At 46.9% G+C, this 13,328-nt stretch overlaps 1 protein-coding gene across 1 annotated transcript; it reads right to left on the bottom strand.

The window, feature by feature from the left end:
- Window positions 1–1,193: 1,193 nt before the first annotated feature.
- Window positions 1,194–13,005, bottom strand: LOC117432326 (striatin-interacting protein 1 homolog). Its single transcript, XM_059004750.1, has 21 exons — window positions 12,840–13,005; window positions 11,626–11,695; window positions 11,325–11,399; window positions 11,080–11,214; window positions 10,460–10,580; window positions 10,041–10,109; window positions 9,492–9,598; window positions 9,055–9,182; window positions 8,668–8,850; window positions 8,257–8,477; window positions 8,025–8,090; window positions 7,771–7,834; window positions 7,044–7,115; window positions 6,819–6,893; window positions 6,625–6,722; window positions 5,961–6,087; window positions 5,637–5,737; window positions 5,017–5,083; window positions 4,476–4,580; window positions 3,376–3,580; window positions 1,194–3,175 (listed from the first exon to the last, which is right to left on the bottom strand). The coding sequence occupies exons 1-21, from the start codon at window positions 12,948–12,950 to the stop codon at window positions 2,928–2,930; spliced, it is 2,448 nt and encodes an 815-aa protein (XP_058860733.1). The 5' UTR covers window positions 12,951–13,005; the 3' UTR covers window positions 1,194–2,927.
- Window positions 13,006–13,328: the final 323 nt, after the last annotated feature.

Raw genomic sequence — 13,328 nt, 5'->3', positions numbered from 1 at the left:
AAGCACAGGACGCTAATAAACCCAAGAGGACAGAAAATATATACTGCGCGTCGAGGGCTGATACAGCTTGCATTTAATATAAGGGACGGCGCGATTATATCTTAATTAGGAGTTCTTTTTCAAGGCCAATTAGGACGGGTCTGTATGAGCTGCTAAAATGCCACGTATTTGCTAGATTTGTCATAGGCCCACTTTTTATATATATATATATATATATATATATATATATATATATATATATATATATATATATATATATATATATATATATATATATATATGCATCATTTACAGCTTTAGATTTTAAAAGTTTATTTTTACATTATAATGTTAATTTTCCCATCTACTTACAGTCCATTCATAATAGCGAGTGTGTGGTTCTGTTTTTTATGTTACACATATATTATTATTATTATTATTATTATTATTATTATTATTATTATGTATTTATTAATAATATTGTTATGTGCATTACGATTTAGTTACATTAGGCGATACAAACCGAGCTTGATCTTCAAGAGTCGTCGATATCTTAAATATAGCAATGCTGGGCCTAAAACATATATTATACCTGATATTATATTATTAAATATAGTTTAAAAAGACATATGTATCCTTTTATAGGCTATTTTATGGATTATTAATGCAAAAGCGATTTAGCGGATTGGCAACAAAAATCCTTGTGATTTATAAGTGGAGTTTATACCTCAATTGCTTTTATAGTACGAAATGAAATGGCGAGTTATCTGTTCAATAGCGCCAATACCAAATCACAAGCCCAGGGAGTACAGCAGACATGCACCACCTAGCGGCAACACGTGGGAACAGCCCTGTAATATTACATGGCCGGAATGTCAACTGCATTTAGCTGCTGTAATCCTTAAAAAAATACCACAGCATGAATGAGTAACGGTATCTCAAAAGTTAGATCTTAACCGGGAAATACTCGATGATTGTATGGATCTATAACGGGGTTTCTCAGCCAGGGTTCTCTCATGCTTCCCACCAACCCCCAAAAATGTTTTTGTGATAATTTAAAAGAGACACCCTTGATTTCAAACTGTGTTGCTTTCCAGTGACTATAAAACGTCATCACTCGCGAATATCGCCAGGTACTTTGTCAATCTATAGCGATCGCTATAGTTACATAATATGAGCCAGGGAGATATTCAAACACACAGCACACAGTCTCGTTAAATTAAGAGAAACGTTTATTTCAATAGAGTCTGTAGAAAGATTAACAAAGGAACGACAAAGCTATGATACACGTCTTAAAACAGTTTCGCGTTACTCTCTGGTCCACCATCAGAGAACAAATACGGTCCGAACTTTATTACAACACAGTTCTGTTAGTGAGAAGTTCGATCAGCTGGTCCCCAAGATATCATCATTAAAAAAAAAAAAAAAAATACAAAACCGAAATGCTGTTCAAAACACACAAATAAAGACATAACGAATCCCCGGTCTGCATCCCACAGGATTAACACCTGAATATCTTACGCACTTCCTCGGAGTTCTGAGGTCATTCATTTTCAATTCAGACCCGTTAACTCTCTTCATGTTCCTTTGTAATAAACGATGCTGATCACATACAGAAGGCATTCATGCTCCCATCAGGGGATTGTGAAGTGTTATTTCATGCACGAATGCATCGCCTTACACATGAACACAGGTAATTAAATCCACATGAATTAACAGGGCTGAATTCAAAATGAATGACCTCAGAACTCAGAGGAGATGCAGAAGACATTCAGGTGTTATTCAGTCGGAATGCATTAGGAATTATCGGCCATTATTTAACAGTTTTACTAACGTGAATTACAGTGTTATTACTGGCGACTCAAACCTCAGCTTTCTAAAATAATAAATGAAGAAATAAAGAAATCAGGATTTTATTGGGTTCGGAGTTCAAAAATATACCTTTCAAAGTTTATTTATTTTTTAAATGCATTCAGAAAGCTTTTGAAACGCGAGTGTAAGAGACTGCTCTGTGCTGGAAGTAAACTGGTTTCCAGCCCAGCGTCTTACCTGCACACTGTGCTGAATCAAGCTGGAATTAAAACCTGGAACTGGGTGAAACTGCTGTGCAATAGGAGTCTTATTCCCATGCCTGGTTCTTTCAATAAGGGTGTGCAAACAAACGCATATGCAAAGCCAGGTGTTTGTTTTAAGAAGTATACAGATACAGAGACTATACAAAGATGCACGCTTCAAAAATACTCACTGTAAACAGCACAGCAAGCAGTGTCCATTATGTGTTTGCACTTTGGGTAAGAGATAGTAGATTGTGATCGATTCACACTGGAGGCGTTTCCCTGTCTGAACAGCACTTGTATATTGAAGACACCTCCTCTTCCATATCAGTGCTTTGACTGGTCTGCCAGTTGATTCAGAAAGAGGTGAATATTCTCTCAAGAGTGTTTGAGGTCCTACCTACTCCCAATCCAGTTTTTCATTTCAACCCAAACCTAAACATTCAAACCGTTCCCAAGACACACACATCACAAGCCACAAAAGATGCACACCAGCGATGGAAACATGGAAATAAGACTCCTATTGCATAGCAGTTTCACCCCTTCCAGGATTCAATATAAGCTTGATTAGCCCCAGTGTATAGAAACAAGCTCAGGTGTGTCTAATTATTAAACTCATAGTAAAACCAGGAATGGATTAGACCGCTATGCAATGGGAGTCTTGTTTCCACCCCCACACAGATTCAGTGTCCACGAGCCGGATCCTATTCAATACTACGGGTCCCAGTCCCTGAACTCTTAAGATATAGCTGGCAGTCGTATGGTTTCAGTAACTACTAGCGCACACACAACGTACATTTATTAGGACCGGGTTGAAACAAAAACTCCATGAAGCCCCCCCTGCCTTAGTGTTTGTTGAGCAGCAGCGTGATCGGGGCGGCGGGGGGGGGGGGGTCACTGCAGGAGCTCCTCCCAGGAAATGGGTTTGGAGAAGACCTCTCGCTCCAGCCAGAGGTCGTAGTTCATCTGGAAGTCCTCCGGCAGCTCGACGCGCTGTCCCAGCACGCTCTGCAGGCAGTTGTCGACCGGCAGGAAGTCGGGGTTGCTCTGCGTCTGGTCATAGCGACGGCTGTTGAAGCGCTCGATGTTGGCTCTCAGCGCGCACTCCTCCGCTTGGAAATCCCAGGGCCGCGCGTCCAGATCTGCGGTCAAAACAGGGCTGGGTTAACAACAGGGCTCCCACGTTCCTTTAGACAAGGCACTGGCTAGCTCTGCAACAGCACCTAGACTCAGTCCTGGGACAAATCTCAAGCAGTCTGGGGACTAGGCTGAGATAACCAAACCTGAGACGATAAAGGGCTCGGGGTCAGGGGTGGGGCTCGGGGTCAGGGGTCAGGCTCACCATTCCCATAGGCCCAGTCGTCGTTGAGGCGGTGGCGCACTTTCTGGTAGATGGCGGACATGGTCTTCATGTTGCTCTTCCTCCACTGCCGGCCCAGGTACTTGGTCTGCACCTTCAGCAGCTTCAGCACATACAGCTGCATCATGGCCTGCTTCACCTTGAGCGCCCTCTTCAGGATGGGAGCCGACTTGAACACCACCAGCATCTCCAGAGAAAACAGAGCACACAATCAGGGGCACAGAGCACACAATCAGGGATGATCGGAGCAGGCGACTCCTTTTACTGTACAAGATGCATGAAAGACACCCAGCAAAACTGCAGGATTCCGGCTGCAGGTTCTGACAGCACCCCTCCCTATTGCACAGCCCTGCTTGAGTACCATGGTCCTGACAGCTCCCCTCCCTATTGCACAGCCCTGCTTGAGTACCATGGTCCTGACAGCTCCCCTCCCTATTGCACAGCCCTGCTTGAGTACCATGGTCCTGACAGCTCCCCTCCCTATTGCACAGCCCTGCTTGAGTACCATGGTCCTGACAGCTCCCCTCCCTATTGCACAGCCCTGCTTGAGTACCATGGTTCTGACAGCTCCCCTCCCTATTGCACAGCCCTGCTTGAGTACCATGGTCCTGACAGCACCCCTCCCTATTGCACAGCCCTGCTTGAGTACCATGGTCCTGACAGCTCCCCTCCCTATTGCACAGCCCTGCTTGAGTACCATGGTCCTGACAGCTCCCCTCCCTATTGCACAGCCCTGCTTGAGTACCATGGTCCTGACAGCTCCCCTCCCTATTGCACAGCCCTGCTTGAGTACCATGGTCCTGACAGCTCCCCTCTCTATTGCACAGCCCTGCTTGATTCACATGGTCCTGACAGCTCCCCTCCCTACTGCACAGCCCTGCTTGAGTACCATGGTCCTGACAGCTCCCCTCCCTATTGCACAGCCCTGCTTGAGTACCATGGTCCTGACAGCTCCCCTCCCTATTGCACAGCCCTGCTTGAGTACTATGGTTCTGACAGCTCCCCTCCCTATTGCAGAGGCCCTGCTTGAGTACCATGGTCCTGACAGCTCCCCTCCCTATTGCACAGCCCTGCTTGAGTACCATGGTTCTGGAGTGTTTCCACTTGGTGAGTTTGTTTAGGATCCTCAGCAGGTTGATACAGGAGAAGAGGTTCCTCCAGCAGAACTGGTTGGTGTCTCCGGCTTCCTGAGGACCACAGGAAACAATCAGCGGTCAGATCACTTACAAGAGAAGCTTCTTTCTTTAAGGGCTCCTCCAGAGCCTGCAGACAACGCTTTACTATTTTTGCATTTCAGCTTGGCTCCGGGTGTTAAATTCACTCAAAGCGAGTCAACTGATCAGGTTTGCTGCTTCAGAATAACCCAGCGATATTACTGAACAGTATCTGATCCCTCTGTAATTATGAATGCATATCAAATCAGACACAGACTCATTTTCAAAACCAGGTAGCTGAACGTATTACTGTTTTGTGAATCAGAAAGCACTTCAGTTAATGACAGTCGTTTAATTGTCAGTAAAGTTCGACAGAGCGATTAATGGGTGTGATCTCCGTCTCTGGCTCACTGGCTGGTTAATCTGCATTCATTTGAAATCAAAGCAATTCAAGCGAACGATTACTCACCAGGCTTTCAGCGGTTAGTTCAGGGAGCTCGTGAACCACACAGTGAGGGAAATCCAGCACGGAAATACTGGGAAAGAGACACATCAACTGTGACAAGAGTACATTCAATACAACAGAGTACTGCAAGAGCAGGCATTTAATACAGCAGAGTACTCCAGAGCTTCACATTGCATTTTATTCATGGCTAACCCTTTCATGCATGAAATATTGAAAAAAAAAAAAGCTATATTGAGGGGGGCGGGGGGTGGCATCCTCATATGCATTTGCGTCTTTCATATGCCCCCCTACCCCCATATAAAGACTAGAAGTTCTTTTTTTTAATCTGTCTCCATGAGGTTGCCATACACAAAACGACCTGCAGTTAGCAGTTATAACTGTCCTGAAGCATACGTCAAACACAACACTCTACTTGTGTACCACCACGCAGTCTTTCTCTCACTCGCTTCTAATATCTGGAAGCTGGCACTTCAGCAGCAGTAATCGTCCCAGCAAGGATCAGTGAAACTCAAGCTAACAGTGAGGCTGTGAGATATTCCACAGGCACTAGACACTGCCCTGACTGCATTGAGACTTCTTCAGAAGCGACCCCAGCGCGGAGGCGCCTGCACAGCGTCGCTTACCTGTTCTTAGCTGTGATGTAGGACATGATATTCTGATTGAAGAACTTCAGGACCAGGGGGATGCAGTTTGCAAACACAAGATGCTGGGCCATGTACTCAAACTGGAAAAAAACACACAAAAAAAACAAGCAGTTAATCAGGGGAGAGTGAAGCTCCTAACATCTCTGATCACACCCCCTCCAGTGCAGTTCTTTATACAGTGGAACCCCGGACTATACCAAGCTGGTTCCTGTAGAGCGATGTCTTCAGACCTGGATCAGTGAACTGTCGTCCCCCCCCCCCGCCCCACCTCCTCCACCTCCTCCCACCCCCGTTCCTTCTTACCTGGTAGACGTGGTTCAGTTTGAAGTGCTTGAGCAGCAGCAGCAGGATGGTGGATATCGCTTTCACAATGATCTCCTTGTGCCTGTTCACATCCACACCCAGCTTCATGCTCTGGAGCACTGTTGTACTGGGAAGCACAACAAAGAGATGAATACATGCACCACTGACAAATCTACGAAACAAGAACTCCCTCCACAGTCTATACAGATATATATATATAGATATACACACAGGGTGATTAGAAAGAACGTTGACCACATCAACGCACCAGATCTCACAAACGCACACTTATCTAATCACCCTGTAGCTATACATATATATATATATATATATATATATATATATTAGATAGATACATACACAGATATACACACACATATACAAATATATACATATACTATATATAAAATGAAGACGAATTCTGAAAATTCACTGTTTTAATAACTGGCTGCGTTCGGCTTGCGGCTTTTTCAGACAGCATGGCGGAAACCCCAACGCTGTAGCTATTTATTAAAACGGTGAGTTTTCGGTTTATCGGTTCCTTTTCGAGTGTCCTGCTGGATCGTGATTCTCCTTGGATAAGAGAGCGGTTTGCTGGTTTTGAATTCTCTGTAGGCTGCTCCCAGCCAGCGGCTCTTAAGAGTCGCTTTGTTTTCACACTCACGGCATTTCCTCTGGTAAGACGTCGGCCAGGATGTTGATGGAATCCGTTTTGGCTTTCGAGGTGGGAGCGGCTGCCAGCAGGATTTTTAACAAGGCGATCTGCGAGAGGAGGAAACGAGAGAGGGGGTGCTTGAGTTCCCACGCTGGCGTACACGCTGGACAGTCTCCTACATGGAAAGTGCCTCCCGTACTCACCATGTACTGCGGCAGACTGGGCAGCATGCCCTGGTACAGCAGCTCTGTGGGGCTCATCTCTACCTCCTCTTCACCCTGACAATACAGAGAGAGAGAGAGAGGAGACTGAACACCATGGAGCGCCCGGGAACCAACCAGCCAACGACATGTGACAACCCAGACGAGGCATAAAGGAACGGCTTCAATCTAGATCTAGATATACAGAGAGCTCTCAGTGTCACCTACCCCAGACAAGGGAGTCTTCTGATACTCCTCCTCTCTGCTGATCTGAATCTCCCCAATCGAGACGTACTTGTGCTGCAACACACACACACACACAGGCAGGTTCATGTCAGGTGACTCCAGTGTTAATGCAGCGAGGCTGCAGGAGCCATTCTGTCTTATAATGAGAATGGTGTTACAGATACCTGACATAGACAGACACAGACACACACAGATACCGACAGACAGACACACACATACACACAGACAGACACAGAGACACAGACACACACAGACACCCTACAGAAAATTCATCCATCTCCATTCTAGAGCAAAGTTTGGAAGTGTTTTATATTGTATTCTTTAACCAGAAAAGGAAACCCCTTTTGCAACATGTTTACAAGGACGCCCCCCGGGGGTGACAACAAAAATACAAAAATGGGTATGAAATGATATTTCACAGATGTAAGAATCACTGCGATTGCCCCACTGCTTTCGTTTGAAGTCCATTGAATTGACTGTGAGACGCAGTGACTGCGACTGAAGTACTCTGCTTGAGAAGCTCATTCTAACAGAACACTGCTAATTGCAATTCCAACTGGAACTGATGAAAAGGAATTGGAAAAGAGGAACTGCCCCCAAACCTGCCCATGAGAACAGCAGCTGTGCAATGTGAAAGACTTATCAGGCAAGTCGCTGCGCTGGTTTTGAGAGGTTTGTAGATTCATCAGGTGAGGATGCAGGACATTACCTGCTTGAGAGTGTGGATGCTTTCATGAATCGGTCTGGGCAACCCTACCACTGTGTCCGTGTCACTGGAACAGAAAAACAAGCCGTCACTCAAAACAGATGGTACAGCAGCTAAACGCTTCATTTGTTTCCTCTTCAGAATTGGCTGCAGGCTAAAGACTCTGAATGTGTATTCAGAACTGCTCAGGGGCCCCCTTGCACAGATAAAACCAAACAGGCTGACCCAGAGGTCATGCGAATACGGACAGTACTCACTTTCCCAAAGTGTAGCCAATGAATTTACTCCGACTAGATTCCAGGAAATTTTCAATGTCTTTCTCCCTGTTAAAATAAAAACAAGTTACAATTATCCATCACCAGTCACCTAGCCGTTCCATGCCGGTTTCAAACATCAGGACTCACAGCTTTGCAAGTGAAACCGCCTCCTAATAAAAAGTTAGTAAAAGCATGGTAAAACGCAGCGTGGTCCTGTGATGCAGACAGTCACCTGACTTTGGGCGCCCAGGGCAGCCCCTTGGGGAAGGAGATCCTCTCGGAGGGGGCGTGAGGGATGGGCGGGGGCATCACCTCGTCCCGCTCCAGGGGAAAGGTCTCAGCCTCCAGGGCGTTGTCGTTCTCCTCGCCGTCCTCGTCATCCTCCCGGGAGTCGTCTGCCTTGTAGGGGTCCTTCTCGTTGAAGGCGTCCAGGTTATCCTGCTTGATCAGGCCCTGGGGAGTGGGGGTGTTACAGGGAGGAGTTTATACAGGGCAGAGCTGCTGACAAGAAGTCACTCACTCTCAGAAGATTGTCATCCAGTATTGGAAGAGATGTAAAACCTGCAGGGTTTACAAAAAACGCATATGGACAACGAGGGGCAGGGCAAAGGCAACAGGCAGACAGACGGGCAGGCAAGGGTACCTTGTGCTCACGACGCGCTCGTTTCTGCTGCTGCTCGATGAGGTCGGAGGCGGAGGCTGGGGGCGAGGCCGCCCTCATGTTTCGGATCACTCTGATGCTGTCCTCGGGCAGGGGGGGCAGCCCCAGCCCCTCCCGCCTCCTGATCTTGATGGTCTGCAGCTGCTCGAACCCCCCCAGCGTGAACTGAAAGAAAACAGAGGGGGCCGGGTCAGCAGGCCTGGGCATTGCCTACAGCTGCCACCAGGTGGCACTGCAGGCCACGCAAAAAAAAAAAACACCAAATCACAGAAAGATTCTCGATCCCATTCCAGGTTAACCTGTACAGTGCGTGCATGCGATGCGAGGGCACAGTACATGCTGGGATGATTCCCAGCGAATCGCTCTCACCACAACACTCTTCCAGAGCAGCAGGAGGACCTTCTTCATGGGGAAGTGGGGGGCGTGGCCGCTGCAGAACTTCGTCACCATCCCGAACAGCATGACAGAGATGGGCTCATTGTTGTAGAGAGGGGAGCCTGGAAGGAGGTGGAATGCACAGTCAACCACTCTGCCTGCCGTACTACACGCAGGCTGGACCTACAGGGCACTGCGTACTTAGCAAACTGCCAGAGTAAACCAATGCTGAGCCTGGGAGAGGAGTCGGGGAACGAATGAAATGTTTACGATTGAACAAGTTGGATTTTAGCACCCAAGCAGCTAGTCAAAAACGGCCGGCAATCTGTTCATAAAAATACCAGTAAATACATCACAGCAGAATGCTAGGGAGAGCAACACATTGTGTTTTAAACCCTACAGCCTGTTCAGGACTATAGAAGAAGCCCCACCCAGCTCTGATCTGAAGGTCTCCCTCGATGCCCTCCACTCAGGCCGGTCTGCCTCGTCCTCGCGCTGGATCGTCTCCACCATCAGGTACATGATATTCAGCAGGACCCTGCAGGGGAGGTGGAAGCACACCCAGACGTTAGCTGTGTCTACACCAGGCTTTCTATTTCTCCATCGGGGGGGAAGAAAAGAGCTAGCTTAACCCGGATCACCCAGAATCCGTCCCATACTGCTGTCAGTACCATGCCCATCCTGCTGCTAGTCTGAACGCAAAAGGCACAAACAGGAATCCATGGGGGCTTTCCCTAGCAAGTGCAAGCTTCAGGGATAGAAATAAGGCTCCCACTGCATAGCAGCTTGATCCATTCCTGGTTTTACTTTAGACGCATCTGAGCTACACACTGTGGCTGAACAAGCTTGCATTAAAACCTGGAATGGGAACTGCTGTGCAATAGGAGTCTTATCCCTGAGATTACATTAATATACCCCAAAGCAGGGGCCCCTAGGTTCCCCAGTTAACCCGAGTAACACAACAGTAACGCAGTCCTTACCTGAGGTCAGTGCTGTCCGCCAGGGAGATCGCTGGCTTCCTCACTGCACTGCTGCAGGCCGCGCTGTTACTGCAAAAGGAGGCAGACACTGGGAGTTACTGCAATGCTTCACTCATGCACACTAACTTCCTTGTGACAGATTGCTTATTGACATGGACCTCTTATCCTTATTATAGTGTTATGAGCGATGGAAGCACTATCAGGGGATGGGGGCACTACAAAAACAATCCATTTTTGGGGCTAAAAGAAAACGGTCTAAGGAGTAGACGGGTCTGTAGCCCTTGGGTCAGAGAAACAAAGTGAAGTCGGCAAACGTTTAGGCGACACTGGAGAGAGCACAGTGCAGAAGCCGCTCTCTGAAACGGTTTCTCCTGTTTCAATCCTAGTGTTGGGAAGCTGCGGGTGCCTGCAGTCCTTACTCGATCTCCATGTTGAGCAGCTCCACCATCGCAGTGAAGGTGCCCACCTCCAGCAGCAGGAAGATGTTGTATCTCATCCAGTGCTGGACCTCAGCCTCCGAGCCACACTCCCCGAATGAGCCTGCGTGAGCAGAGAGCAGAGTCACGCAACGAAACCAACCGATTCACAGATCTGCACTCCAATACTGTGTCCTATCTCCCCTGAGTCAGGTACAGAATGGCTCTGTATCTATCTCACATCCCCTGAGTCAGGTACAGAATGGCTCTGTATCTATTTCACATCCCCCGAGTCACGTAGAGAATGGCTCTGTATCTATCTCACATCCCCTGAGTCAGGTAGAGAATGGCTCTGTATCTATCTCACATCCCCTGAGTCAGGTAGAGAATGGCTCTGTATCTATTTCACATCCCCCGAGTCACGTAGAGAATGGCTCTGTATCTATCTCACATCCCCTGAGTCAGGTAGAGAATGGCTCTGTATCTATCTCAAATCCCCCGAGTCACGTAGAGAATGGCTCTGTATCTATCTCACATCCCCTGAGTCAGGTAGAGAATGGCTCTGTATCTATCTCACATCCCCTGAGTCAGGTACAGAATGGCTCTGTATCTATCTCACATACCCTGAGTCAAGTAGAGAATGGCTCGCGCCACCTTGAGCCGCCTCTCCCTGGCGGTCACCTCCAGCCCGTCCAGGAGTCTCATGGCGTGAGCCCGGTGCTGTGCTGCGTCCAGCTCTGTCCATTTCTGCTCTGCCACTGAACAAGAAAACAAAGACACATACATATATATATATATATATACACTGTATATAAATACACACACACACACACACACACACACACACACACTCTCCAAGTCCCAGTACCGTGAGTCCTGAAATCCTCTTCGAAACATTTCCTATTGAGATGAAACTCCGGTCCCTCTGTGTAACTGTAGAGCTCTGCAAAGACAAGAACACACCCCTGATCAGCAGCCCTGTCACTGCTCACAATAATACAAGAACACGCCCCTGATCAGCCACCCTGTCACTGCTCACAATAATACAAGAACACGCCCCTGATCAGCAGCCCTGTCACTGCTCACAATAATACAAGAACACGCCCCTGATCAGCAGCCCTGTCACTGCTCACAATAATACAGGATTGTGTCGTGATCCTTACACCCACCTGAGAGCTCAGCCATGCATTTATCAGTGTCTGCGTATTCAAACTCCAGATCCGGGGACTCTGAGAAACCCTGGGGAAGAACATACAGAAATATATATAAAAAAGCACACAATCATGTTGTGAAATATCAAGGGGATATTGTATCATTTTTTCAACTCCTCATCTATGTAATGCAGGGTTGGAAATATGCCTCCCGTTGCCCAGCGGTTTCACCCCTTCCAGGTTTTACTCCAACCTTGATTAGCCCCAGTGTATAGGTAACAATACCAGGTGTGTGATACTAAACTCACAAGTAAAACCAGGGACGGATCAAACTGCTATGCAAGGGGAGTCTTGTTGCCATCCTGTCAGCATTGTTTCAGTACTAGCTGTATATCATTTTTTTTCAAATACCCAGTTAGCAGGACTCAGGTTGAGAGGATAACGTACAGAACACGTGGCCACAATTTAGACCCAGACCAGACATGACATGACTTTTTAAGGGCTGTAATAATCGAGACGTACATTTCTGAGCTCTGCGCGAACAGGCAGCATACACGAGAACATTCTATCACATGAAGCAATCGACTGCATGTTAACCGCAGAGGAGAATATCAAACAGCAGTCCCACTGTGTCTAACTGGATTAAATAAAGCAAGAGGGAATCGACAACGTCATCGGGGAACCCTGGCTATTGATGATGATGCATGACGATAATAATACAGGGAGGGGTTCGACATTGTGTAACTTACACAGCAATGGTGTTAATCACACTGATCTATTCGTGCTACTTGTTGCGTTGTAAAGATTTGTGGGTCCGATCCGATATGTGTGAGGCTGATTAATCTCTGTACAGACGGTGAATGTTGCACAGGGACGCTCTTTGTGAAATCCTGTTCTCTAAGTATATGTGTGATGTGATGAAGCCTGAGTGCATCCGTGCAAAGGGGATGATGTCATTTAAATTGTATTTATCTTGCTGTCATTGTATTTATCTTGCTCTTATTAATTGTATTATTACTTGTACTGTAACACTTGAAATGTATTTGCTGACGACTGTAAGTCGCCCTGGATAAGGGCGTCTGCTAAGAAATAAATAAATAAATAAATAAATAAATAAATAATACATTGTTATGCAGAGTACTCGAGATCGGAGCGAACGGTTTATCCTCTCCGACTCACAATCTAAACGAGGGAGCATCGCGATCTAAACAGCACGATCTTATTCTTCCTACCTCGGAATCCTTCCTCTGGTTCCGGATGAACTCGCCCCTGCCTCTGTTGTTGGATAACATTGATCTCTGTTTATTGTTGACTGGGAGTCCGCCGCCTACTCCGCCGTCCATCTTTCTCTTGCAACAACACAGCTGCACATCTCGCGAGACATTGCCGGACCATTTCTTTTTTTTAGAGGAAGAGGCAAAGCATCGCGAGAATTCGGTAAGGGCATCCGCAAGCACAGTTGTCAAGTCCGCTATAAATACGCGGCATTTGGGCTTGTTTTTATTGAGAGTCGCTTTAATTTTTTAAAATTTGTTTTGAAAGGCAGTGCCGCTTTTTTTTTCTCGTGAAACTTGGCAACACTGTTCACAAGAGTTAAACGAGACATCTCGTCTGTGGTTTGGCAAACTGAGGCGCATGTAGACCTTAGCAGCGCAGTTAAAAATAGTTTTTCTTATTATCATATTACAGGACTGTGTCCGTGAGCAGGACTGTTCAGTCAC

Source organism: Acipenser ruthenus, chromosome 30 (genome assembly GCF_902713425.1).
Source record: "Acipenser ruthenus chromosome 30, fAciRut3.2 maternal haplotype, whole genome shotgun sequence".
Classification (NCBI taxonomy): Eukaryota; Metazoa; Chordata; class Actinopteri; order Acipenseriformes; family Acipenseridae; genus Acipenser; species Acipenser ruthenus.
This window is presented reverse-complemented; position numbering and strand designations above follow the sequence as displayed.